General features: G+C 48.9%; 1 protein-coding gene across 2 annotated transcripts in view; it reads left to right on the top strand.

The window, feature by feature from the left end:
• The window catches only part of STARD9 (StAR related lipid transfer domain containing 9), a 432822-nt gene that overhangs the window by 313502 nt on the left and 92267 nt on the right, over nucleotides 1-27053 (top strand). For both annotated transcript variants that reach the window (XR_003856299.1, XM_029598695.1), the window contains exon 22: nucleotides 10784-11282. Coding sequence is in view for 1 of the 2 variants with exons in the window: in XM_029598695.1 (XP_029454555.1) it covers nucleotides 10784-11282 (499 nt within the window). In the remaining variant the exon portion in view is untranslated. The remainder of the gene's footprint in view (nucleotides 1-10783; nucleotides 11283-27053) is intronic.

Here is a 27053-nt window from a genome sequence, read left to right as displayed (position 1 = left end):
AATTTCATAGTATTTGAAAGGATAAATAAACATCCTTTATTTACTCATTCCATTTTTTATCATATCCTTTCTCAGCCTTCTCTTTTCCAAGCTAAAGAGCCCTAGTCTGCATAGCCTCACATCATAGGGGAGCCATTCCATTCCTTTTATCATTTTTGTTACCCTTCTCTGCAACTTTTCTAGTTCTGCTACATCTTTATTGAGATGGGGCAATCAGAACTGCACACAGTACTGAAGGTGTGGTTGTGCCATGGATTGATACAAAGACAATATATTTTCCATTTTATTCTCCATTCCTTTTTGGATCATTCCTAACATTCTATTTGCTTTTTTGACTACCACTGCATCATAATGAGCTGAGGATTTCAGTCTGTCGTCCACAAGGACTCCAAAGTCCTTTTCATAGATAAGAGACTCCCAATACAGAACCCAACACTGTATACCTGAGTTGGGCTTATTCTTCCCTGGGTGCATCACTTTGTATTTTTCTACATTAAATTTCATGTTGTTCAATTGCCCAGTTTTCTAGTCTCACATGGTTTTTCTGCAGTTCTCACAATCCACTGCTGTTTTAACAACTTTGAATAAATTTGTCATCTGCAGATTTAGAAGCATAGAAACATGATAACAGAAAAAGACAGTATGGCCCACATGTCCAATTAATTTAGCATTATAATTCTCATCACTTCCTTAGAGATCCCCTATATTTATCCAATGCTTTCTTGAATCCAGATGCTGTTTTTGTCTCCACCACTTCCATTGGGAGGCTGTTCCACACATCTACCACCCTTTCCGTAAAGAAATATTTGCAAAGATTATTCCTGACTCTACCTCCTTTCAACCTCATCTCATGACCCCTTGTTCAGAGCCTTCTTTCCATTGAAAAAGGCTCACCACCTGTGCATGGAAACCTTTGAGATATTTGAATGTCTCTATCATATTTCCCCTGTCTTGCCTTTCCTCTAGGTTATACATGTTTATATCTTTAAGTCTATCCCCATATGCTTTAGAATGAAGATCACTGACCATTTTATTAGTCACCCTCTGGACTAACTTCATCCTATTTATATCCTTTTGAAGGTGCAGTTTCCAGAATTGTACTCAGTAGTCCAAATGAGGTTTCACCATGGGCAATATCACTTCCCTTTTTCTGCTGATCATTCCTCTTCCTATGCAGTCAAGCATATTTCTGGCTTTTACTGTTGCTTTATCCACCTGTTTAGTCACCTTAAGATCATCAGATACAATTATTCCCAGATCCCACTCTTTCTTTGTGCTTAAATATTTTCACCTCCAATACTGTACCTTTTCTTGGGATTTTGCATCCTAAATGCATTACTCTGCATTATTCAGCATTATATCTTAGCTGCCAGACCTTAGACCATTTTTCAAGCTTTGCTAGATCCTTCCTCATGTTTTCCACTCCTTCCTGGCTGTCCACCTTGTTATAGATTTTGATATAATCGACAAAAAGACAAACCATTACCAACAACTCTTCCGTTATATCACTCAAGAAAATGTTGAAAACAGCCGGTCCAAGGACCAATCCCTGAGGCACACTGCTAGTAACAACCACTTCTGCAGAGAAAACTCCATTTACCACTGCCCTTTGTCGCCTCCCACTCAGCCAGTTTCTAACCCAGTCATTCACTCTAGGATCCATACCAAGGGTGCACAATTTATTTATAAGTCCTATGTGTGGAACAGTGTCAAAGGCCTTGCTTGTTGTGTCAGAAGTGGATACTTGGGCCGAGGTAGGGTTGACGCAACCTGTAAGTGAGGACCTACGGGTCCCCATCATCGGTAGGTGGAGTGGGCTGAAGGTAGAGGCCGCTAGAGCTTCACCTACACCAGCACCTCTTCCCCGCGGGTTGAGCCTTTGGGTGCCGGGGCCGGCAGGACTTAGGTGAGCCTCAAGGTTGGTTAGCTAGAGAGGTTGGTTCAGCCCAGAGACAGCAGACGATAGGTGGCGTAGTCCTACCCTGGACTGGGTACAGTACTAGAACTTGGGCGCCAATGGAACGAGGATTGGCTGGGGACGCTCAAGCAAAGGTAGGCCGAAGCCTAATAAGTCCAAGTCCAGGGAGTAGGCTAAAAGAGGCATCACTGACAGGCTTGGATCAGGGCCAGAGGCAAAGCAGAGGTCGTGGCAAGCAATGCTGAGTTCTGATCACGGAGAAGTCAATAGCGTAGTTAATCAAGGCAATGGTCTGATCACGGAGAAGTCAATAGCATTAGTCAGGCATAGTCTGGGTCTGGAGATGGGCAGCAGCATAGTCGGGCGTAGCAGAGTCCGTATCCGTAGAGACAGGGCAGGAACGAAGAAGAAAGGAACCGGGAACAATGAAGGTCAGGAATGAAGAGTAGAGAGGATTTTCTAGCAGCAACGAATACTTGAGTAGTGAGGAGACCTGTTGCAAAGGAAAGGTATGGAGCGAAGCCTGAGCTTAAATACACTGGAGAGTTTGACGACATCATCTGGGGCTGCTGCCAAGTTACCGCCGCGGGCCCTTCATAAGGATCAGCGATGCGCGCACGCCTAGGGGTGTCTCTCCGGGGGCCCAAAGAGCAATGGCATCCTGACCTGAAACACTGGGGACCATGGCAGAGCTGGAGGCACCGGGGGCGGTCCGAGGTCGGAACCGGTGGTCCACTGCCGCTAGCAAGACGGAACCAGGAGCTGGAGTCTGTGTAAGAAGGTGAGGGGGCCATGCCACGGGTCTGCTGCGGACAGCACGCGTAACAGTACCCCCCTTTATGCCCCCCTCTTGGAGATCGGGGTTTGCATGGATGGGCATGATGGTAATTCAGGAGGAGAGTTTTGTCCAGAATGTTCTGAGCTGGTTCCCATTAATTCTTTTCAGGTCCCCGTAACCCTCCCAGGAAAGGAGATATTCCCACCGGCGGCTCCTACGGCGGACATCTAGGACTTCGTGTACCTTGTACATTGTGTCAGTTTCTGCCACCAATGGAGGTGGCTCAGGGGCTTTCCGGGCAGGCTAAGATAGAATCACAGGTTTTAAAAGCGATACATGAAATGTATTATGTATTCCCAGCGAAGGAGGCAGCCGAAGCTGGTATGTAACGGGTCCGATGCATCAGGTAACAGGAAAAAGACCAATATATCTAGGCGCGAATCTATGGACGGTATTCGAAGTCGGATATACTGAGTACTTAACCAGACTTTCTGTCCAGGGAGGAATTCAGGAGCCAAGCGAAGTCGACTGTCAGCAGTTCTCTTGGCCCGGGAAGTGGCCTGATGTAAGCGGAGATTTGTCTGCTCCCAAAACATCTTAAGGGCATCTGTAGTAGCCTGTGCCGCAGGGGACGACACTAATAGAGGTATGGGCAATAGTGGTCTTGGTTGTTTCCCAAAGACAACTGAGAATGGTGATGTTCCAGTATCAGTGGCAATGTGAGAGTTGTGAGAAAACTCTGCCCAGGATAGGAGGCCAGACCAATTGTTTTGTTGGTCATTGATGTAAGTGCGCAGGAAGGCCTTCAAGGAGCGATTCATTCGCTCAGCTTGCCTGTTGGCTTGGGGATAATAGGCGATCGTTAAGCTGATGTTAATACCGAATTTTCGGCAGAGGGTGCGCCAGTACCTGGCAACAAATTGAGGACCCCTGTCTGAAACAATGTCCTTGGGTAGGCCATGCAGTCTAAAGATATGATGGAAGAACAGATGTGCTAGCTCTAGAGCGGATGATAGGCCTGGTAGAGGGACGAAATGGGCCATTTTTGAAAATCAGTCTGTGGTTACCCATATTATGGTGTGACCCTTTGAAGGCGGCAAATCCATGATGAAATCTATAGACAAGTGAGTCCACGGTTCTTCTGGTGCTGGAAGTGGTTGTAGAAGACCCCAAGGTCGACCAACCAGGGGTTTTTGCTGTGCGCAGATGTTACAGGATTTGACATACGCTTTTGCTTCGGAGACCATGGTGGGCCACCAGAAGAACCGCTGGAGCAGTGCTAAAGTTCGTGCTCGTCCTGGGTGACCAGCGAATTTGGAATCATGTGCCCAGCGGAGAACTCTTTCTCGGAGTCATCTGGGCACGACCGTCTTTCCAGCAGGAACAGGGTGAGTAGCAGATAAACAAATACAGGCCAGGTCTATAATATGAGTAGGTTCTTCCGGAGTATCTTCAGGCTCGAAGGATGATGATAGGGCATCTGCCCAGAGATTTTTGTTGGCTGGGCGATAGCGAAATTCAAAATTGAATCTGGTAAAAAACAAGGCCCATTGAGCTTGATGGGCGATGAGACGTTGTGCTTGACTCAAATGTTCCAGATTCTTATGATCGGTGAATGCTGTGAATTTGTGTTGTGTGCCCTCTAGCCACGGGCGCCATTCTTCGAGAGCCAGTTTTATGGCGAGCAGTTCGCAATCCCCGATGCTGTAATTTTGCTCTGCAGATGAGAATTTACGGGAATAAAAAGAGCAGGGAACTATGGTACCAGAGGTGGTGCATTGACTCAGGATGGCCCCAGCCCCAATGGCTGAGGCGTCAGCTTCCACCAGGAAAGGACAATTTGCATCGGGATGGTGCAGACAGGACCCTTTCTGGAAGGCTTCCTTCAGACGATGGAAGGCTGTGACTGCCTCAGGAGGCCAGTTTCACGTGTCTTGACCTTTATGAGTCAAGACCATCAACAGAGCAGCCAGGGTAGAATAGTGTACATAAGAACATAAGAAAATGCCATACTGAGTCAGACCAAGGGTCCATCAAGCCCAGCATCCCGTTTCCAACAGTGGCCAGTCCAGGCCATAAGAACCTGGCAAGTACCCAAAAACTAAGTCTATTCCATGTTACCATTGCTAATGTCAGTGGCTATTCTCTAAGTGAACTTAATAGCAGGTAATGGACTTCTCCTCCAAGAACTTATCCAATCCTTTTTTAAACACAGCTATACTAACTGCACTGACCACATCCTCTGGTAACAAATTCCAGAGTTTAATTGTGCATTGAGTAAAAAAGAACTTTCTCCGATTAGTTTTAAATGTGCCCCATGCTAACTTCATGGAGTGCCCCCTAGTCTTTCTACTATCCGAAAGAGTAAATAACCGATTCACATCTACCCGTTCTAGACCTCTCATGATGGGATAAAATGATGATAGTAATTGAGGAATCCCAAGAAGCACTGGAGCGCCTTGAGGCCCAACGGCTGTGGCCAATCCCGGATTTCTTTTAGTTTAGCTGGATCCATGGCAAACCCTTGTCGGGAGATGATATAACCAAGAAAAGATAGATTGGATTTCTCGAACAAGCATTTGTCCAATTTCGCAAACTGATGGTTCTCACGAAGGCGCTGAAGAATAGTTCAGACATCAGCGCGATGGGTATCAAGGTCTTTGGAAAAGACAAGGATATCGTCCAGGTAAGCCACGATTTTGGTGTACAGTAGATCTCTAAAGATTTCGTTCATCATTCGTTGGAATACTGCAGGCGCATTACAGAGGCCAAAGGGCATCACCAGGTATTCATAGTGCCCGTCCCGGGTGTTAAAGACAGTTTTTCAAATGTCATCGGGACAGATTCTTACCAGGTTATACGCTCCGCGTACGTCCAGCTTTGTAAAAATGGAGGCGCCCTGAAGGCGATCAAATAATTCAGAAATTAATGGCAAGGGATATTTATCCTTATGGGTGATGGCATTTAGGCTACGATAGTAAATACACGGCCTATGTGACCCATCTTTCTTGGTCACAAAAAAGAATCCCACCCCAGCGGGAGAAGTAGATAGATGGATGAATCCCTTCACGAGATTTTCTTGGATATATTCCATCATCGCCTTTGTCTCGGGCAGAGACAGAGGGTAGGTACGTCCTCGAGGAGGTGTGGTTCCTGGAAAGAGATCAATTGGACAATCAAATTTTCAAAGAGGCAGAAGGAGGTCGATCTTTTGCTTGGAGAACATGCCCTCAAAGGCTGCATAAGGAGCAGGTATGCCGGAGGACGTAGTAGCCAGAGGAACCACGGATGGCGGTATCACTTTCTGGAGACAGGACTGGTGGCAGGTGGGACCCCACTCCACCAGTTGCAACGAACCCCAGTTGAATTGGGGAGAATGCTTCTGTAACCAAGGGAGTCCAAGAACTAAGGGATGGATGGATTTCTCCAATACTAGCAACTCGAGTTCCTCGGTTTGTGAGGCGCCAGTGTGTAACTGGACAGGTTCTGTAGTCAAGGAAATTCGCTGGGTAACGGCTCTCTGTAGATAGAAGCAATACATAGAGAAGTTTCAAGCGAGCGGGTCTTTATGCCCAAAAGCTGAACAAGGTCCTTGAGAATGAAATTACCTCATGCTCCGGTATCTACCAGAGCAAGAACCGGAAAGGACTGGGAAACCCAGATCAGGGTGACTGGTACAAATAACTGAGGGGCCGGAGAGGTTGCACCCAAGTTCAGGACCCCTACTGAACTTGGGCCAAGGAGATTCCCAGATGGATAGGGCGTCTGTAGATGGTGGCCAGGTGCTCCGCAATATAGACACAGACCGGTTTGTCTCTGCCGGAGGCGCTCTTCCGGTGTCCGTTGCCCACAACCGAACTGCATAGGCTCTTCCGTCTTGACCACCTTGAGGGCAGGGTTGGTAATAGGTGGTGAATGGGAGCGAACCCATGAAGGCTTCTTGGGCATCAGACTCTCCCGGTGTTGCTTTTGGAGACGATGGTCGATTCGGCCTGCCAGGGTTATAAGGTCCTCAAGAGAGGAAGGGAGTTCCCATGCATCCAACTCATCTTTCAGCTGTGAGGAGAGTCCATCCAGGTAGATAGCTCGGAGGCAGTCTTCCTGCCAAGCAAGCTCAGTAGCCAAAGTCTGAAACTCAATGGTATAGTCGAAAAGACTACTTTGGCCTTGACGGAGATGTAGTAAGCTGGTGCTTGCCGCGGCATGTCGCCCAGGATCATCAAAGGTCTGTCGAAACACAGCCACAAACTGAGTCAGTTCTTTCAACAAGGAATCCGAGCGTTCCCACAGGGGGGAAGCCCAAGCCAGCGCCTTCCCCTCTAGGCGGGATAAAATGACGGTCACCTTCGTCACTTCGTCCTGAAAAATGGAGGGCTGCAGAGCGAATTGCATATAACATTGGTTAATAAACCCTCTGCAGAGTCTGGAGTCATTGTTGAAGCGCGGGCGCGCTGGGAGTGCCAACAAAGCTCGAGGCGTTGATGGAGGTGGCTGTGGATGAGGAGGAGCCGGAAGAGGAACTGGGTTATTAGTGAGGGAATCAAGCCAGGCGTGAAGACGATCCATGGAGGAGACCAATGTCTCAAGAAATTGCTGCTGTTCTTGTACATTGGATGCCAGGCCTGGGATGGCCTGGAGGGCACACAGCTCGACAGAGTCCATGGTCTTTGCAACCTGTTGCATCAGAGGTGGACCCTTGGGCCGAGGTGGGGTTGATGCAACCCGTCAGTAGGTGGAGTGGGCTGAAGGTAGAGACTGCTGGGGCTTCACCTATGCCAGCCCTCGTTCCCCGCGGGTTGAACCTTGGGGTGCTGGGGCCGGCAGGACTTAGGTGGGCCTCGAGGTTGGTTAGGTTGAGATGTTGGTTCAGCCCAGAGACAGCAGACGATAGGTGGCATAGTCTTACCCTGGACTGGGCATGGTACTGGAACTCGGGCGCCAATGGAAAGAGGATTAGCTGGGGCGCTCGAGCAAAGGTAGGCCAAAGCCTAATAAGTCCAAGACCAGGGAGTAGGCTAGAAGAGGCATCACTGACAGGCTTGGATCAGGGCTGGCAGCAAAGCGGAGGTCGTGGCAAGCAATGCTGAGTTCTGATCATGGAAAACTCAATAGCGTTTGTCAATCAAGGCAATGGTCTGATCACGGAGAAATCAATAGCATTAGTCAGGCGTAGCGGAGGTCTGGGTCTGGAGATAGGCAGTAGCGTAGACGGGCATAGCAGAGGTCTGGGTCTGGAGATAGGCAGTAGCGAAGTCGGGCATAGCAGAGGTCTGGGTCTGCAGATAGGCAGTAGCGTAGTCTGGCGTAGCAGAGTCGATATCCGTAGAGTCAGTCCAAAACATGGACAGGGCAGGAACGAAGAAGACAGGAACCGGGAACAACGAAGGTCAGGAACAAAGAGTAGAGAGGATTCTGTAGCAGCAACGAGTACTCGAATAGCAAGGAGACCTGATGCAAAGGCAACGCTATGGAGCGAGGCCTGGCTTAAATACACTGGAGAGTTTGACGTCATCATCCGGGGCTGCCACCTGGTTCCCACCACAGGCCCTTCATAAGGATCAGCGCTGTCAAAGAGGAGAGCAATGTTGCAGTTGCATTAAAAGCATCAAGGTTAATTTGTTAAGGGTAGTAATTTATTTGTTTGTTTGTTTTTATATACCGACGTATTAGTGTTGGCCTTCACTCTGGTTTACATTTGAACAACATTATACATGAGAACTCAAGAACATTATACATACATAATATGTAATACAGTATTATCCATAAGAACTCAAGAACATTATACATAAAAATCATGTGAGGATTGTGGTAACAGAGAATATTAGAATCAGGGGATTACTGTGACAAGATATAATAACTTAACAGGAATGACGGATTAACAAAGGGATAAAACTGATACAGTTGTTCTAGCAAGGCGATCAGGGTGACTAGTGTCGCGTGACTGGAAAGGGGGCAGAGCTGGGAAAGTAGAGTAGATAGAAGGTAAAGTTTGTCTATTTGTGGATGATACTAAGATCTGCAACAGAGTGGACATGCCTAAAGGTGTAAATAAACATGTAGATAAAGGTGAGCCAGTTGATAATTTGACAAAGACCCTGATGAGAGACTTCTTAGGAAATTAAAAAGTCATGGAGACAGTGTTCTACTGTGGATTGGTAACTGGTTAAAAGACAATAAGCAGAGAGTTAAGACTAAATGGCCAGTTTTCCAACTAGAGAAAGGTCATTAATGGAAGACCACAGGGATTGATACTGGGATCTGTGCTGTTTATCATATTCATAAATGATCTGGAAAAGGGGATGATGAGTTTAAGGATAAAGGCCCAGTTAGGGAAGCTCACATTCTGGAGATAAATGAATGGCTGCGTTGATGGTGTCGACTTAAATGTTTTGGCTTCTTGGATCATGGGATGATATTTCAAGGATTGCTGAGTAGACAGTGGATCCACTTGATGAGGGCTTTAAACTAGGGATCAGCGCTGGGCACACGCACCTGGGGAGGGGCGCGGCGCAGGTAGTGGCGTCTCTCCGGGGGCCACGCGGAGATGCCCAACGAGCAATGTCATTCACAAAGGTATTGAACAGAACAAGTCTCTATACCGATGCCTGTGGCACTTCACTTAACACAGTTCTCTCTTCAAAGTAGGTTCCATTACCATTACACACTGTCTCCTTTCAGTCAATCAGTTTATAATCTTCACCACCATTTTGGCGCTCACTCCCAAGCTTCTCATTTTGAGGTAGATCTTTAAAAAGTATGCGCGCGCGTACTTTTGTTCGCTCAACCGGTGCAAACAAAAGTACGCCGGATTTTATAAGGTACGCGCGTATCTTATAAAATCCGGGGTCAGCGTGTGCAAGGCTGCGCAAAATCGGCAGCCTGCACGCGCCGAGCCGCGCAGCCTGCCTCCGTTCCCTCTGAGGCCGCTCCGAAATCGGAGCAGCCTCGGAGGGAACTTTCCTTCCGCGTCCCCCCACCTTCCCCTCCCTTCCCCTATCTAACCCACCCACCAGCCCTACCTAAATCCCCCCCCCCCCACCTTTGCTGTACAAGTTACGCCTGCTTGAGGCCTCGGAGGGAACTTTCCTTCCGCGTCCCCCCACCTTCCCCTCCCTTCCCCTATCTAACCCACCCACCAGCCCTACCTAAATCCCCCCCCCACCTTTGCTGTACAAGTTACGCCTGCTTGAGGCAGGCGTAACTTGTGCGCGCCGCCTCAGCATCCCCCGGCACAGGCCGCAGTGCCGGGGGACTCGGGACCGCCCTCCCGGCCAGCCCCTGAACCGTCGCCACGCACCCGGACCCGCCTTGGACCGCCCCCGGACACACCCCCAGACACGCACCCTCCCGCCCCTTTTAGGAAGCCCCAGGACATATGCGCGTCCCTGGGCTTTGCGCTTGCCAGCGGCCTATGCAAAATAGGCGAGCGAGTGCCCTGCACGCGTAAATCCGGGAGGATTTACACGCGTAGGGCTTTTAAGATCTACCCCTTTATTCACAAGCCTCCTATGCAGGACCGTATCAAAGGTTTTGCTGAAATCCAAGTAGATCACATCAAGCACTCTTTGATCCATAGAAACAGAGAAACATGATGGAAGAAAAAGACCATGTGGCCCAACCAGTCTGCCCATCCACTTAATATAGCATTATAATTCTCATCATTTCCTTAGATATCCCCTGTAATTATCCCATGCTTTGAATTCAGATACTGTTTTTGTCTCCACCATTTCCACTGGGAGGCTGTTCTACACATCCACCATCCTCTCTGTAAAGAAATATTTCCTAAGATTACTCCTGAGTCTACCCACTTTCGACCTCATCTCATGACCCTTCAACCTAGAACCTCCTTTCCATTGAAAAAGGCTCACTTTCCGTGCACTTTTAAATCTGTAGTCACCCAATCAAAAAATCAGATTTGTCTGACAGGACCTTCCCACCTGAATCCATGCTACCTTGGGTCCAACAAGCAACTCGATTGTAGATAGTTCACTTTGAAAATTATTTTCATATTTTAATCCATGTATGTAACTTAATCTTGGTAACTAGGAACTACAAATTTTTATTTTTTATTGGTTTTTGGTTTGCAGATCGAAAGTATCTTATTGCAGAAGAGAAACGACTATCCTCCTTTCAACAGCAACTCCGAGATTCTGCAGTACAGACAGAGTCAAATTCTTATGCAGAAGCAGAAGTCCAAAATACTGTGGAAACTGAGAGCTGTCCTTTCATCTTACTGCAAGGCAGGAAGAAACTGGTACAGCTGGAACTGTTGCACAGACACTCCTTAAAGAAAGCAGAAAGAAATGTAAAACGTAAAAGAGTCAAGTTTCAATTGGAAAGAATTGTCAAGAAGCAAAAATTACTAGATGCAAAGAAAAACCTTCAACAATTAGAGTCTGTTTGCTGGCTTAGTGAAGAAAGACTGAAACAGACCTTGGCACAAGATCCAAATACCACATTAACATCCTTGGGTCCCAGATTGTTTAGAAGGAGCAAGTCATTGGATTCTGGCTCATTGCAATCTTGGAGGCTTTCATCAAACAAGTTATTGTCATGCTTTTATTCAGAGCCTGTCCCCATTTCCAAGTGCGTATCTGTTTATGTATGCCTTCTTTAATATTTTGGTTTCTGTTTTTCCAGATAATAAAAATGTTAGTTCACAGGTGGTGAAATAGGGAACAAAGTTATTTTATGACATTAACTTTAGTTGCCTCTCCAGTGAGGAAGCACCTGAAAAATCAAAGGTAGAGCACAGAATTGTTTACTCTCCTTCAAGCAATATAATAATGAGATTCTCCAGTAGATTTTTAGAAATTAAAAGCCCTGTAAAATTATGCTAATTGTCAGTTTTATACTTTGAAATGGATTTTGTAATTAATGAATATTCACTCCAGGTTATGTTGTTCTTAGGTTGTATAGTTAAAACAGGCTCCTGCCTATATTTATGTGGTTATTGACTCATTTCTCAGTGGCAGTCTGTGAAGTTTTGAAGATTGCTGAAACTAGACCTCTTTGTTTTTCTAAACAGAAAAGTTTCAATAAGAATAAAATATATGGGAGTCTATTTTCAGACTGTCCACTTTGGGGGGAAAAAGTCTACAGGTACTTTTTACCCAGGGATTTTACACAAAGGTTCAAAAAGAAAATATATGCTTGCTTTCTCTTTGAAACTTTGTACCATAGACTTTTGTAGTTGCTTTTTGTACAGGTAGATTTTTCAATAATGTCTGTAGACTTGAAAGTACAATAGACATGTTATTTTCTGATCCCACCCAAAATACGATCCCAGGAATGCCTTTTCTAAATGCTGCTTCCACAATTCAGGTACTTTTAATTGTATTGAGGGTATGCAATTTTCAGATAACCAATTTACTTGCATAAATGGCTTTGCAGATTGTCCTATACTGAGGATAATTTTCAAACAGCCTGCACATGTGTTTTCTTTGAAATTACTTGAGTAATTGACCACGTACATGCACACATTCACTCACATAACGTTACACCTCCTCTTTGGATGGCATAACTTGCATGTATACACTTACATGCATACTTTTTAAGATAAAGTATCTGCAGAAGTTCCAACTTTACCCTTCCATATCCTGGAATGCATCTCCTCAGTGCTCATAAAAATACATGCGAAACTAGATTAGAACAACCATTTACACTCAAAACTGGGTTTTATGCATGTACATGGCTTTGAAAATTACCCCATATAAGAACAACATACTTTAATCTCAAGAGTAAGGGTCATTTAGCACTAATATACAAGCTACTGAATCATATGACCTCTTTGCTTGGTTTTTCTCTTATCTTGAAAGAAGCTCAATCAGAAATATTATTGCTATAAAGCAGAGTTGCTTACCTGTAACAGGAGTTCTCCTAGGACAGCAGGATGTTAGTCCTCACACATGGGTGAAATCATCAGATAGAGCCCGGCATGGAAAACTTATGTCAAAGTTTCTGGAAATTTGACTAGGCACACTGAGCATGCTCAACGTGCCCTAAACCATGCGTCCAAGCGGGGTCGCTCTTTAGTCGTGTAACATAGAATTTCCTAGCATGTAGCCAGATGGATTCAGGACCAATGGGTTATGTACTCCCCTGATAGCAGTTGGAGACGGAGTCAGGTTTCAAAGCTGACATCACCTTAGATATACCCCTGCAGTGACCTCAGCCATTCAGTATCTCTGTTTCCTAGCAGATGTGGGCGTGCTATTCCCACACCAGCATTGGTGTTTAGTGGGATTGCAGTACTAGTTTGAAGAAGAAAATTTTCCTTTAAATTGGAGAAAGATCGAGCCTGCGATGATACCTAAAGGTCCCTCAGAGGTGTGCCTTGATCCGTTAGTCAGTCCCCGGCGTGGACTTTGCTGCTGAAGCAGCTGAAAGGCCCTCTTCCCCCACAGCAGGACTCTGTCTCTGTACTCAGCCGGTAAGCACTGAGCCAGGTAAGTAGAAAGGAACTCCTCCAATTCAGAGACATAGAAGGGCTTCAGTAAGTCTTTCCTCCGGTCTCCTTGCTCGGCGCACCATACCAATGATGTTCCCGATCCCATTAGGGCAAGGGAAGGGGTTTCCGAGTGGGTTGTGCAGCACCCCCGATGGGCTAGGCCCCGCTTCAGGCTCGGTGGGCACTCCACGTGGCAGGCCATGGGGCGCATAAGTGCACACAAACCTGTGTGCATAATAGCGCACATAAGCATGCATACATTTACGTACAACTGGACACTTATACTTACGCTCGTCGGGGTGGATTTGTGCGAGCTCGAGCTCAGGTGCTAACCGGCTGAATGCACGAACTACAGTGAATTATGACTCTGGCAACAAAGATGCATTAGCAACACTCCCTTTGTGCTGCCTGCCATATTAGGGCTGCACAGTCTGACTTAGAATCCTTCCTGTGTCAGCACTGTGAGGAAGCCCAGGGAGGACTGGACTCTCAGAACTTCTCCAAGCCTGGCCCCTCCCAGTCAGAGGATGGTTCAACCACAACCTTATCTGGTAGCACCCTGGATCTGAGCAATCCCAGGAGAGGGCAGTTCTGCAGCCCCTACCCCAGTTCCTCCAGGGCTAGGTATGGACCCAGCGACTTTTTCTTGGGTGGAATTCTTTCAGGGCCTTCAAACCTTTGTTCAGGCACAGTCAGCTGCTGCCCCTGCCCAGTCTGAGCACCAGCTGGGAAGGCTTCGTCCTCCCAACCCTATCAGCATGCCTCAGGACATGCCTTGCCTCACCAAGGGCATCCTTGACAGGGACCCAGACACCACGGATGACGAAGGGGATGCAGACTTATTGGAGGACAGGGAAATCCCTCCAGTCCTGGAGCCATACTGGACCATGCTATGGTTTTTCCACAGAGATGAATTGCCGGTCCTGGTCTCCCAGACCCTGAAGACTCTGGGAGTTCCTGGCACTCTATGTCGGAACCAAAGAAGAATCCCATCCTGGTGTCTCTATGGAAAGCCTCTTGCTATTTCCCAATGCTGGAAGTCATCCAGGAGTTGATCAACCTGGAGTGGGATGACCCAGAAGCCAGTTTTAAAGGAGATCAGGCCTTGGAGGCCTTGTACCCTCTGGACCCAGTGGCTAAAGAATGCCTGCGTATCCCGAAAGTGGACGCCCTGGTCTGCGCCATCTGAAAGTGAACAACTATCCCAGTAGAGGTAGGAGCGGTCTTGAAGGATGCACACAATAGGTGGTTGGAGTCCATCCTTAAGCAAGCCTTTGACTTGACAGCAGTGACACTGCAGATTGCTTTCTGGTGTGCCCTGGTGGCTCGTTAGTGTCTGCTTCTCTCAAGAGAGGCAGATAGCTCAGGGGTGCATTTCAGAGAGCCGATTGAGCCCGCCGCGGCTTTCCTAGCAGATGCAAGCTCTGACTTAATGCATACCATGGCCAGAGGAGTAGCCTCAGTGGTGGTGGACAGAAGACAGCTATGGCTGTGAAATTGGTCAGCGGATGCAACTTCTAAGGCAAACCTGACAAAGATGCTGTTTAAGGGATCCTTTTCAGAAGCGAATTGGAAAAGCTAGCCAGTAAGGGGTGAATCTCCAGTGCTTCGGCTACTGGAAGATGAGAAATAGAGGTCGCAGTGCCCCTTGCCTATGAGGGGTCGGGCCAGGGGCTCCCAGCACTTCCGGCCCCTACAGAAACTCATCATTTTAGACACCTCATCCCTTAGGAAGGTCTCAGTCCTTTCAGAGCCAACAACCAAAAAGAGGAACTGGTTTTGGCTCAGGTTCGACCCGAGTTTCCCAATAAAGTTTGGCCGACCCATCCATGGGGTGAGAAGATAGGCCGACTATCCCTCTTCTATGAGCGGTGGGTCAAGATCACGCAGACAAATGGGTACTGGACATCATACGAGAAGGATACGCTCTGGAATTTCGCAGCATCCCTCGGGACATGTTCATGATGTCACCTTGCCACTCCCAGCACAAAAAACTGGCAGTGGAATCCACATTGATAAGGCTTCTCAGTTTGAGGGCTATAACCCTGGTACCTACACCCCAGGAAAATACAGGCGTTATTCCATCTATTTCATCGTACCCAAGAAGGAGGGTTCATTCCGCCCCATCCTGGATCTCAAGAGTGTCGATCGTCATCTGCGGATAATTCACTTCTGCATGGAAATTCTTCGCTCCATCATAATGGCCGTACAACTGGGAGAGTTCTTAACCTCCCTAGACCTCTTGGAGTCCTACCTTCATATCACAATCTGTCAAGACCACCAGCGTTTCCTACGCTTTGAGGTACCTGTCCGCCGTTATCAGTTCTGGGCATTGCCCTTTGCCCTGGCAAGCACCCCCAGAACATTCTCCAAAATTATGGTGGTCGTGGCAGTGGCACTAAGGAAAGAAGGGATCCTGGTACACCCTTACTTAGATGACTGGCTGATCCAGGCGAAGTCGGAAGAGAGACTCCAGGTGACCAGCAGGGTTAGGTCCCTGCTTCAGGAACTCTGTTGGGTCTTGAACATGGACAAGAGCAGCCTCAACCCTCCTAGTCCTTAGAGTACCTGGGAGTCCGGTTTGACACCAAGCAGGACAAATTCTTCCTCCCTCCCTCGAGGATAAGGAAACTGATGTGCCAAGTGCATCGGTTTATGAACACAATGCGCCCCAGCGTGTGGAGCTATCTCCAGGTCCTTGGCCTGATGGCGTCAACCCTGGAGGTAGTACTGTGGGCGAGGGCACACATACAGCCACTCCAACACTCCCTACTGTCAAGTTGGAACCCACTATCTCAAAACTACTCGATTTGCCTCCACCTACCGATGGAAGTATGTTCTCGGCTCCAGTGGTGGCTACAGGAAGAACACCTAAGCAAGGGTGTAAACCTGTCTCCACCAAACTGGGTAGTCCTCACGACGGTTGTGAGCCTCCGAGGGTAGGGAGCTCACTGTCAGGAATTGACAACCCTGGGGCGATGGACCAAGGAAGAGGCACACTGGAACATAAACCACCTGGAAGCCCGAGCTGTCAGATTAGCGTGTCTGCAATTCAGCCACAGGCTCCAGGGATAGGCAGTCTTCGTGATGTCGGACAATGCATCAACTGTAGCCTACATCAACTACCCAGGAGGAACCAAAAGCCACCAAGTGTCTCTGAAGATAGAACCCCTTATGGAATGGGTGGAGTTAAATCTACAAGGTATTTCAGCCTCCCACATCGCAAGAAAAGATGTCAGAGTATACTTTCTCAGCAGGGAGAGTCTGGATCCAGGGGAATGGGTGTTGTCGACCAGAGACTTCCAGCTCCTAGTAGATCGCTGAGGCCTCCCATCCATTGATCTACTGGCCGCATTTCAAAATGCGAAGGTCCCCCAATTCTTCAGTCACAGAAGAGATCAGCACTCCCAAGGGATCGATGTCCTGGTCCAGACCTGGCCAGAGGAGGACTTACTGTATACCTTCCCTCCATGGTCTTTGCTGGGCATGGTCATTCACAAGATCGAACCCCACAGAGGATTAGTCCTTCTGATGGCCCCGGATTGGCCCAGATGCCCGTGGTATGCAGACATGCGGAGGCTTCTGGTGGAGACCCCCCTATGTCTCCCCTCGCACAGGGACTTTCTCCAACAAGGTCCGATCCTTCACAAGGACCCAACTCGGTTTTGTCTTATGGTCTGGCCCTTGAGAGGGCTTGCCTTACAAAGTGGGGATATTCGGCAGCTATAATTGCTCTGCGTGCAGAAGTTCTCAATGTCCCTGGTGTACGTGCAGATCTGGAGAATATTTGAGGCCTGGTGCAAGGAATGCGGGGTGCCCCCTCGGATGACCAAGATACCCATGATTCTGGAATTTTTACAGTATGGCCCGAACAAAATGTTGTCCCTCAACTCCTTGAAGGTCCAGGTGGCGGCTCTCTCCTGTTTCAGGGGCAAGGTGAACAGAACCCGCCTGTCGACACATCCGGACTTGGCCCGTTTCCTAAAAAAGGTTAAACACCACCGACCACCCTTATAAGTGGCCGGTCCCCCTATGGAACCTCAATCTAGTATTGGACTTTTTAGCAGGGCCTTCCTTTCGGCCGCTACGCAGTCTGTCTCTACGCCTGTTAGCACTGAAGACTGTATCTTTGGTGGCGTTATGCTCGGCTCATCGCATCTCTGAACTACAGGCGTTGTCATATCGGAAGCCGTTCCTTCGGTTTGCTCCAGGAATGTTACAGCTTCGCACTGTTCCTTCCTTATTGTCAAAGGTAGTCTCTGGGTTTCACCTGAACCAGTCTATATTTCCTTACCGTCTGTAGATAGATGCAAGGACATGGAAGATTACTGCCTCCTATGCCACTTAAACGTGAGTAGGCTTTTAGTACGGTATCTGGAACATTCAGAACTGGTGCGCAAGACGGACTGCTTGTTCTTCACGGTGGAAGGAAACAAGGTGAAGCAGGTTTGCAAGCTACCATAGCTCGCTGGATCAAGGAAGTGATCACGGGAGCTTATGTAGAGGCAGGGAAGCCTTTATCCCCTTCAGATTAAAACTCATTCCACTAGGGCTCAGGCAATATCCTGGGCAGAAGCTAAGCTACTGTCTCCCATTGACATCTGTCGAGCAGCAATGTGGTCCTCCTTACATACCTTCTCCAGGTTTTATCGCCTGGACGTCCAAGCCCGAGAGGACACAGCCTTTGCAAAGGCAGTGCTATCCGGACCATAGGCAGCCTCCCGCCCCATTCGGGAGTAGCTTTTGTACATCCCATTGGTCCTGAGTCCATCTGGCTACACGCTAGGAAATGGAGAAATTACTTATCTGATAATTTCGTTTTCCTTAGTTTCATAGATGGATTCAGCACCCCGCCCATGGCTGCCCATGAACGGTACCAAGGAATCACCCATGAGGTGAATATAGATTCCAAGAGGTTACGGGTAACAAGTCACCCTATCCCTAGATCAGGACATCTATAATATTGCTGGGATTCAGCGCTTATGTTTGGTTGAGTACATTATGGTCACCAGTTTTTTAATCAAGTTATTAAGTTGTATCCAAACTTTATTAAAGTTTTTCAATAGTATGTCCACAATGGCTTTTGAAGAGAATACTGAATGGCTGAGGTCACTGCAGGGGTATATCTAAGGTGATGTCAGCTTTGAAACCTGACTCGGTCTCCATCTGCTAGCAGGCGAGCACATAACCAATTGGTCCTGAGTCTACACTAAGGAAAGTGAAATTATCAGGTAAGCAATTTCTCCATTATACAGATGAAAATTGCAAGGAGAAACCCTACTCTCTGGGGTGGTGGGCAGGTTTCGTGAGGACTAACATCCTGCTGACCTAGGAGAATACCTGTTACAGGTAAACAACTCTGCTTTCTCCTAGGACAAGCAGGATGGTAGTCCTCACACATGGGTGAATCCCTAGCTACAGGCTGCTCCTCAACACAAGAGGACCAACAAGCACCAACCAGGTGTCAACGGGCACAACAACCACAGTGCTGTTGGTAATAGAGGGGAAGACAGCCTGAATGCAAACAATGGGCCCTTGGCAGGGAGAGTTGGGTTCTACACCTCGAAGAGATTCCTGAGGCAGACTGCCTAACCTACTGTCACATCGGCCATCCTTGTCCAGACAGTAATGAAATGTGAATGTGTGGAGAGAACTCCACATCGCAGCCTTGCAGATCTCCTCCATGGGTACTGCTTGCAAGTGGGCCACCGACGTTGCCATGGCTCTGACAGAATGAGCCTTGACATGACCCCCAAGATGCAGCCCCCACCTGGGCATAACAGAAGGAGATGCAATCTGCTAGCCATTTGGATAGTGTCTATTTGGCAACGGCAACTCTCAACCTATTCCTATCAAAAGAAATAAAAATGTGGCTGGACTGTCTATGGGCTTCTGTCCATTCCAGATAGAAAGCCAAGGCTCTCTTGCAGTCCAAACTGTGCAGTGTTCATTCACCTTGGTGCAAATGGGGCCTGGGAAAGAATTTTGACAGGACAATTCACTGGTTAAGATAGAAATACGTCACCACCTTGGGCAGGAACTTAGGGTGTGTATGCAAAACTACCCTGTGTTGACAAACTTACAGGTCGATCCAGTATCGTCCGCTCGAGGATTGCCCGTCTGTAACGTGCTCGTAGCGCACAATTCGGGCGCGCAAGGCAATTCGGCGATACAGTCTCCAGTTTCACGCGTCCGTATCGCTTCTGAAAACAGACGCATAACCCTTTCCGCACCCGGCATGTAAATGAACGAAAAAGCTGTATAATGAAGGAATTAGCTATTCCCCTGCGATACTGTAACGGGCGCTGATATTATCTCCTCCGTAACCCGCTGTTCTGCCGCGGCCTTAACCTGCTAGTTTACCGCCTCCCCCTAGTAGGAGTTAGTGTAGTGTAGTGTAGGGTAAAAACATTGCTTACCCGCCCTGGTCCCGTCCGGTCTCCTGCAGCCCCGTCCGGACCGGACGGGGCTGCAGGAGACCGGACGGGACCAGGGCAAAAAAAAACAAACGAAAAAGTAGCAAGGCTCGGGCCTGCTATGGTAAGTGTAAAAAGTGTAAAAAACAAAAAACCTGTGTGTTATATAAAAAAAAAAAAACAATTTTAAATACCTGTCGGAGGGCCATGGGTCCAGGCGGCCGGTGGGCGGCGGGCAGCCATCAGCGGCATCCGGTAGTCCCTTCTCCCTTCCTCCCTCCCTCCCCTGCCTGGATGAGCGCCAAAATCTCACGGGCGGGTCGGCAGCGGGGGGGCGGCAGCAGGATCCGGGAGCGGCGGGTAGGCAGCAGCGGGGTCCGAGGGGGGCAGCGGTAGCTGGGGTCTGGGGGGGGCAGCGGCAGCGGGGTCCGGGGGTGGCAGCGAGATCCGGGGAGCCAGCAGCGGCAGCATGTTCGATCGAGCAGGCAGGTAGGTGGCAAAGTAAAGATGGCCGCCTGCACGGGAAAATCGTGCAATTGGCCGCTGAAGACGTGACATCACGACGTTTGGCGTCACGGGGTGTGACGTCACGTCTTCAGCGGCCAATTGCACGATTTTCCCGTGCAGGCGGCCATCTTTACTTTGCCACCTACCTGCCTGCCCGATCGAACATGCTGCCGCTGCTGGCTCCCCGGATCTCGCTGCCACCCCCGGACCCCGCTGCCGCTGCCCCCCCCAGACCCCGCTGCCACTGCCCCCCCGGACCCCGCTGCTGCCTACCCGCCGCTCCCGGATCCCGCTGCCGACCCGCCCGTGCGATTTTGGCGCTCATCCAGGCAGGGGAGGGAGGGAGGAAGGGAGAAGGGACTACCGGATGCCGCTGATGGCTGCCCGCCGCCCACCGGCCGCCTGGACCCACGGCCCTCCGACAGGTATTTAAAATATATTTTTTTTTTTATATAACACACAGGTTTTTTGTTTTTTACACTTTTTAAACTTTTTTACACTTCCTGGTGCCTGTCATTTCAAATGTCATTTGAAATGACAGGTACCAGCGCACCCAGGTTACTGTATAGGCGCTGTTACAGCGCCTATACAGTAAAATGGGTTGCGCGGGCATAACCCTTCCCTAACGCTTCACAGCCGCGGCATGCATTTGCATGCGATTAGAGGAGAGTATCGGGGAGTTAGTGAAGAGAACTGTGCGTGCGGGGAGGAAGGGTGCGCCTGACACTACCTCACTGTTTTTACCGCGGCCTTACTGGATCGAGCCGTTAGTGTTAGATGGATAAGTCACTAAGGCCTCAAGGTCGCTGACTCTGGGCACTGAAGTAACCACCACCAAAAATAGGATCTTGCAGGTAAGGTACTTCAGGTCACAGGAGCGCAGCGGCTCAAAAAGAGATTTCATCAGCTGAGCTAGCACCACGTTGCGGTCCCAAGACAGTGGGAGGCTGTAGGGGAGGCTTCAATTGAAGCAGGCCCCGCATGAAACTGTATGGAGATGGGTATACTATCTACACTTTGGTGTTGCACTCAGATGAAGTCTAACGGAGTTGTTTTTTTAAGTCAGCCTCCAATAGGTGTGGAAGGTAATCATGCAGTTTTTGTGGGGGTCAGTAGAATGGATCTAGGGCCTTCTGCTCACACCACACAGAAAACCTCCTCCACTTCAATCCGTAGGACTTTCTAGTGGAAGGATTTCTGGAAGTCACCAGGACGCAAGACATATCCTCAGAAAGATCAAGTGATTGCAGAATTAACCTCTCGACATTAGGCTGTGAGCGACAGAGCCTGGAGGTTAGGATGCAGCAACTTGCCTCAGTCTTGCATGATGAGCTCTGGGAAAGTCCCCAGAACGATTGGTTTCCAAATGCATAACTCCTGAAGGAATGGAAACCAGACCTGTCTCGGCCAGTGAGGGGCTATAAGAATCATAGTCTTTCTGTCCTCGCGAAGCTTCAAGAGAGTCTTCGCCACTAAGGGAATCGGAGGATACACATATAGAAAACCCTTACCCCAATGACATGCAAAGTGTTGTGTGCTGCGGCCGCCTGCGGCTGCGACCCCCTACCTGAACCACGGCGTCGGGCCGCCGCAGCAGCGCCGAGGAACCCAGTCCAGGCATCTCCGCACCCTGCTGCACCTTCCCGCAGTGATGGCCGGCAGGGGAGACTTCCCAGGCCTCCCCTCGCAGCATCAGGCCGGTCTGCAGGGCTTCCGAGGATCCAAGATGGCCGCCCTGCCCTTAGGCGCGAGGCCACGTCTCCTTGACTGATTTAAAGGGGCCTCGTCCTCCTAAATTGCCTGTACCTGTTTACAATGGACCAGAACAGGGGAAGTATACAAGGAGACTTCCGCCGCTCACTCCTCGACTTGGCAACTTCGTTGTTACGAGTCTGCTTGCTTCGGTGAGTCTTCTGGTTCCTCTAATTCCTGATTCCTGGTTCCTGCTTCTTCTCGGTGATTCCTTGGTGTGTGACTTCAGACTGGCAAGTGGTGATTCTTCGGTGTGTGACCTCGGACTGGCAAGCGGCGATCCTCTGATATTCGACCTCGGACTTCTTCCGGACCACCCGTCTTCAAGGGCCCACCTAAGTCCCAGCGGCCTGGGTCCCTTTGGTCTCCTCCCGGGGGGGGCCACAGGCTTCCAGTGGCGAAGATCCAGTTGGCCCTTGCACCGACCTCACGCCTCCTCGACCTCTCAAAGGTCCACCTAAGTCCCAGCGGCCCGGGTCCCTACGGGCTCCTCCCGGGGGGGGGGCCGCGGGCTTCCAGTGGAGAAGATCCAGTGGGCTCTGCTCCGACGTCGCACCTCTTCGCCCTCTCAATGGTTGCCTCAGTCTTCAACACCGAAGGGCCAGCCAGCCCCATCTTCTGTTCCGCCTCGCGACCCGATGGGGGAATCTAAGGAGCCATCTCCTAAGGTGATAACCTCCCATCGGTCCAAGGGTTCACAATCCCTCCATAACACAAAGGTGTCTGAGCTTGGTTCACCATCTGTTCTGTACAGGGAGCAAAAACTGAGTCACCTTTCTGTTGCAGGGGGGACTCAAAGAGATCCACATCTGGGCTCCCCCAGAGGCGGAAGACCTGGTTCGCTACCCCCTGGTTCAGAGATCACTCGGGTCTGAAGGCATGACTCAGTCTGTCCACTATCACATTCTCCGTTCCTGCCAGATACATGACCCTGAGTACCATCTCATGTGACAGGGCCCAGGCCCAGATCTAGACTGCTTCCTGACACAGGAGTTACAAACCTGTGCCTCCCTGCTTGTTAACAGGTTGTCTATTTGGATCAGGATAATTTTGTTGGTCAGCTAATCTCTGAAAGTCCACAGCATGTACCTGATCGACTGGAGCTCCAGGAAGTTGATTTGACATCGTGCTTCCTGGGCAGACCAGAGGCCCTGGGTGCAGAGCCCTTCTACATAAGCTCCCCAAGCCAGGGTGGATGCATCCTTGGTTAGGACAATTTGGGTAGGGGGACTTTGTAAGGATATTCGCAGTTCCAAATTTGAGAGTACCCGCCACCATGACAAAGAGTCCCAGAGGGATGGGTTAATTTGGATGCAGTCCTGGAGGCTCTGCGTGGCCTGGTGCCACTGTGACCTCAGGGTCCACTAGGCTCTACGCATGGGCAACATGCCAAGGGAATAACATGGACGGTTGCGGCCATGTGGCCCAACAGCCTCAACTTGTGCAAAGCTAACACCTGCTGACTCTGTTGAATCACCGCCACTATTGAGGTCAAGGTGATAGCCCTGGATCGCAGCAGAAAGGTTTTTGCCTGAGTTGTGTCTAGCAGGGCTCCTGTGAAGTCCAACTGAGGTGGCTGGCTGAGATGGGTCTTCGAGTAGATGATGACTAACCCTAGTGACTCCAACACCCAGATGGTCACGTGCTTGGAATGAATGGCCCCTGCCTGAGATGTGCTCTTACATATACATAATACAGCCAATTGTCCAGATAAGAGAAAGCATGCACTCCCAGTGTGTGGAGGTGTGCCCTAATCACAGCCAGGTATCTTGTGAAGACATGGGGCCGACACTAGCCCAAATGGCAACACTCTGAACTGGAAGTGCTGTTTTCCCACCACATATCTGAGATACTTCCTATGACTTGGGAAGATCTTGATGTGAGTTTACATGTCCTTTAAATCGAGGGTCTTTAAAACCTCATGCAATTACTCTCACTAAGGAATTTCCACATTTTAAATACACTGTGGTTCTTCTGTTTTTTTATTCATCGATCTTGGTTGTGTTTTTTTAAATTTTATATTGTGAATGCCACTTATGTTTGTATTGAGTGACCAAAACGCTGAAGGACTGATCATGTGCCCGACACGGCTCATGTTTCTTTATTGCTTCATCAGGGGCAATTTCAACTTTCTTCTAAAATAAAATAGAACAGTTAGATATCGCAGGCCTTGCAATTAAAATTTGTATCTATTGCTTGTTATACATACACTCCGTACTTCTGTGCTGTCACCCGATACGTTCAGCGTTTCCCAAAAATTGATCCTCCATATTGTTACACTTGTGGCAGCTTTTAAACTCACCTTCAGATGGTATCTCAGCCAATAGGTACTTTCTACGTCCCTACGTAATCAACTATATGACGCGATACGTTAGCAGAATCAAATCAACGTCGCCCAATCCACTGCTTCATTCATACCCCCCGAAGTTTGGGCAGACAATTTAAAAATCCATTTTTGTTCAATTAAATTTAACTTAGTTTGAGCATCACAATCGCGGCCAGGGCATACTATCTGATCAAGTACTGTCCATTTCAACTGTTGAAACTGATGACCATTTTGCACACAATGTTTTACCATAGGGGCTTCCATGTTACACGTGTTTAACCTGCTACGATGTTCTCGTAGACTGATCTTAATCTGTCTACTTGTCCGACCCACATATATGGACAGACACTGAATTAAATATACCACATTAGTAGATAAACAATTTGTTACCAATGTTTTTTTGTATATTATTCCGGTGCCAGGATGTTGCCACTCAACACGTGTTGCCACTTAAACACGTGTAACATGGAAGCCCCTATGGTAAAACATTGTGTGCAAAATGGTCATCAGTTTCAACAGTTCAGCGTTTTGGTCACTCAATACAAAAGATAAGTGGCATTCACAATATAAAATTAAAAAAAAACACAACCAAGACCGATGAATAAAAAAACAGAAGAACCACAGTGTATATAAAATGTGGTAATTCCTTAGTGAGAGTAATTGCATGAGTTTTTAAAGACTCTCCTACACAATATATGAGGTCGGGTTATATATAACAAATAAATTCAGTCCCAATTTAGTTGGAATAGTGTTGTGGGTTACATGTAATGAGATGCACTGTCCGGGCAGTTTTTGAGTTATAATCTTTAAATCGAGGGAGCATAGCCAGCCCCCGTAAATGTAAGAGGGGAATCAGAGTGCCCAGGCAAACCATCTTGAACTTTTCTCTTTTTAGAAACTTGTTCAAGGCCCTTAGATCTAGGATGGGACAGAGTCCCCCTGTTCTCTTTGGAATCAGGAAGTACCGGGAGTGCAATGCTTGCCCTCTTTGCCTTGGTGAGACAGGTTTGACCACTCTGGCCATTAAGAGAGTGGAGAGCTCCCTTATCAGTTCATCCTGATGCACTGTTGGCCCCCAAAATGGGCACGGAGGAGAATTTGGCTGGACACCTAATAGGTTTAATTGGTATCCTTGACGGACAATGAACAGAACCCACTGGGCCACCGTTTTGCAAAGAAATGCACCCTGCCCTGACCGGGGAATCCAGCATCTTGGGCATGGGTGACTGGCTCATGCTCCATATGATCCAGTCAAAAGTTCGTCCCAGAGCGGTTGCGGGAGCTCACCCACTGTGAACAGGAGTGAGGGGCCGGAGGATAGTACTTCCTGTGGCAGTAGAAAGACTTCCTCTGACCCTCTCTCGCCGACCTCCTTACTGAGGAGGGCGGGTCTGAAGAGCTGGTGGAGAGTTGGAGGGTCTCATGGTGGTCCCGCAACTGGGCTTCTGCATCCCTCACCTTATCTCCAAAGAGATTCTCTCCCGTACACAGCAAGTTAGCAAGTCTTTATTATACCTCCATTCGGAGAACCGAGGCCTGCAACCATGCCATTCTGCAGGTGCAGATTCCTGTTGCAGAGACTCTCAATGCCATCTCAAAAACATTGTAGGTTATACAAACCTCGTGTTTTCTGCACTCCATGCCTGATGCACCAGTGATAAGAAGGTGTCTTGCTCGGCCATCTCCTGCACTTGCTTCCAGAGGTTGTGTGAATATTGGCTCATGTAGAGCTGGTAGGAGGCAATGCGTGCAATGAGCCATGGCCCCCTAGAATACTTTCCTTCCAAAAGCATCCATCGCTCTGGATCCTTCCCTAGAAGTGCCGAGCCGTGGATCCGAGAGCACTTCGCCCTCTTGAGAGCAGATTTGACCTATTTACAGGAGGACCTGTGAGAGGGTGTTCCCATATCCTCAGCAGTAACTCCTTAAAGATCTTGTACACCAGGACTGTCACGATCTCCTTAGGAGCCTCCACGAACTGGAGGATTTCCTGCACTCAATAACTGAAAAGGGATAGCCTCGGCCATCATCCGCACAAAACCTGCGAAGGTTAAGTCCTCTGGTGGAGACTTCCTTCATACTTATGGAGAAGACAGCTCTGAAGAGAGACCCTTCAAGTCCTCTGAGGAGGATTCTGCGGTGTCATCCCCTCAGGGATAATATGGAGCTTCATCCTCACTGTAATCCTGCCGGTCCTGGCAAAGCTGGATGGGGGGTTATTGGCCTTGGTGTTCCTGCTGGCCTCGGTGGAGTTTCCTTGAAGGATGAACCAGTAACGAGCATTGTATCAGTCGGGGGAAACATCGGTGCCCAGCAGGACATCGATGGCCTCCCGGGAACCAACACCAGTTAGGTTGGTAACACACTGATGAGCACATTGAACCGTTCCAGCAGCGGTTCTAGAAGGGAACGCATGGGCATCAGCACCGTTTGGTGCCACTGGCTCAATGCCCTGAAGTGCTTGCTTCACCGCCAGCTGGACTCTTCACTCCAGCTCCTCCTCGAAAGTTGCTGATGCCAACACTGAATGGGAAGCAGGAGGGGTGGCCAAATCTTCAGATCCCCGAGGTGGATTGGCGACTGGCACCAGGACCAGTGGAGACAGTCGTGGACCCCTGGCATCTATAGAGGATGGGCACTCCTCACCACAGGATTGCTTTGGGGGCATTACAACCTGAGCCGATGCCTTCCTGAGCCCAGTACCATGCATCAAGGGTGACTGGTGCTGATGCTTCCTCAGTTTCTCTTGGTGCTTGGCCTGGTGTTTCCTCAGTGCCGAGGTCGATGACGATGAACCTGTTGTCCTTGACCTGGTAGATAGCAACAGGAGCTGCTCCCTGGTGCCCCTATCCACCGGTGGCATCAATGGAACTGATAGCCCCAATAATGTTTATGGCATGGTGTCC

Source organism: Rhinatrema bivittatum, chromosome 4 (assembly GCF_901001135.1).
Source record: "Rhinatrema bivittatum chromosome 4, aRhiBiv1.1, whole genome shotgun sequence".
NCBI lineage: Eukaryota > Metazoa > Chordata > Amphibia > Gymnophiona > Rhinatrematidae > Rhinatrema > Rhinatrema bivittatum.
This window is presented reverse-complemented; position numbering and strand designations above follow the sequence as displayed.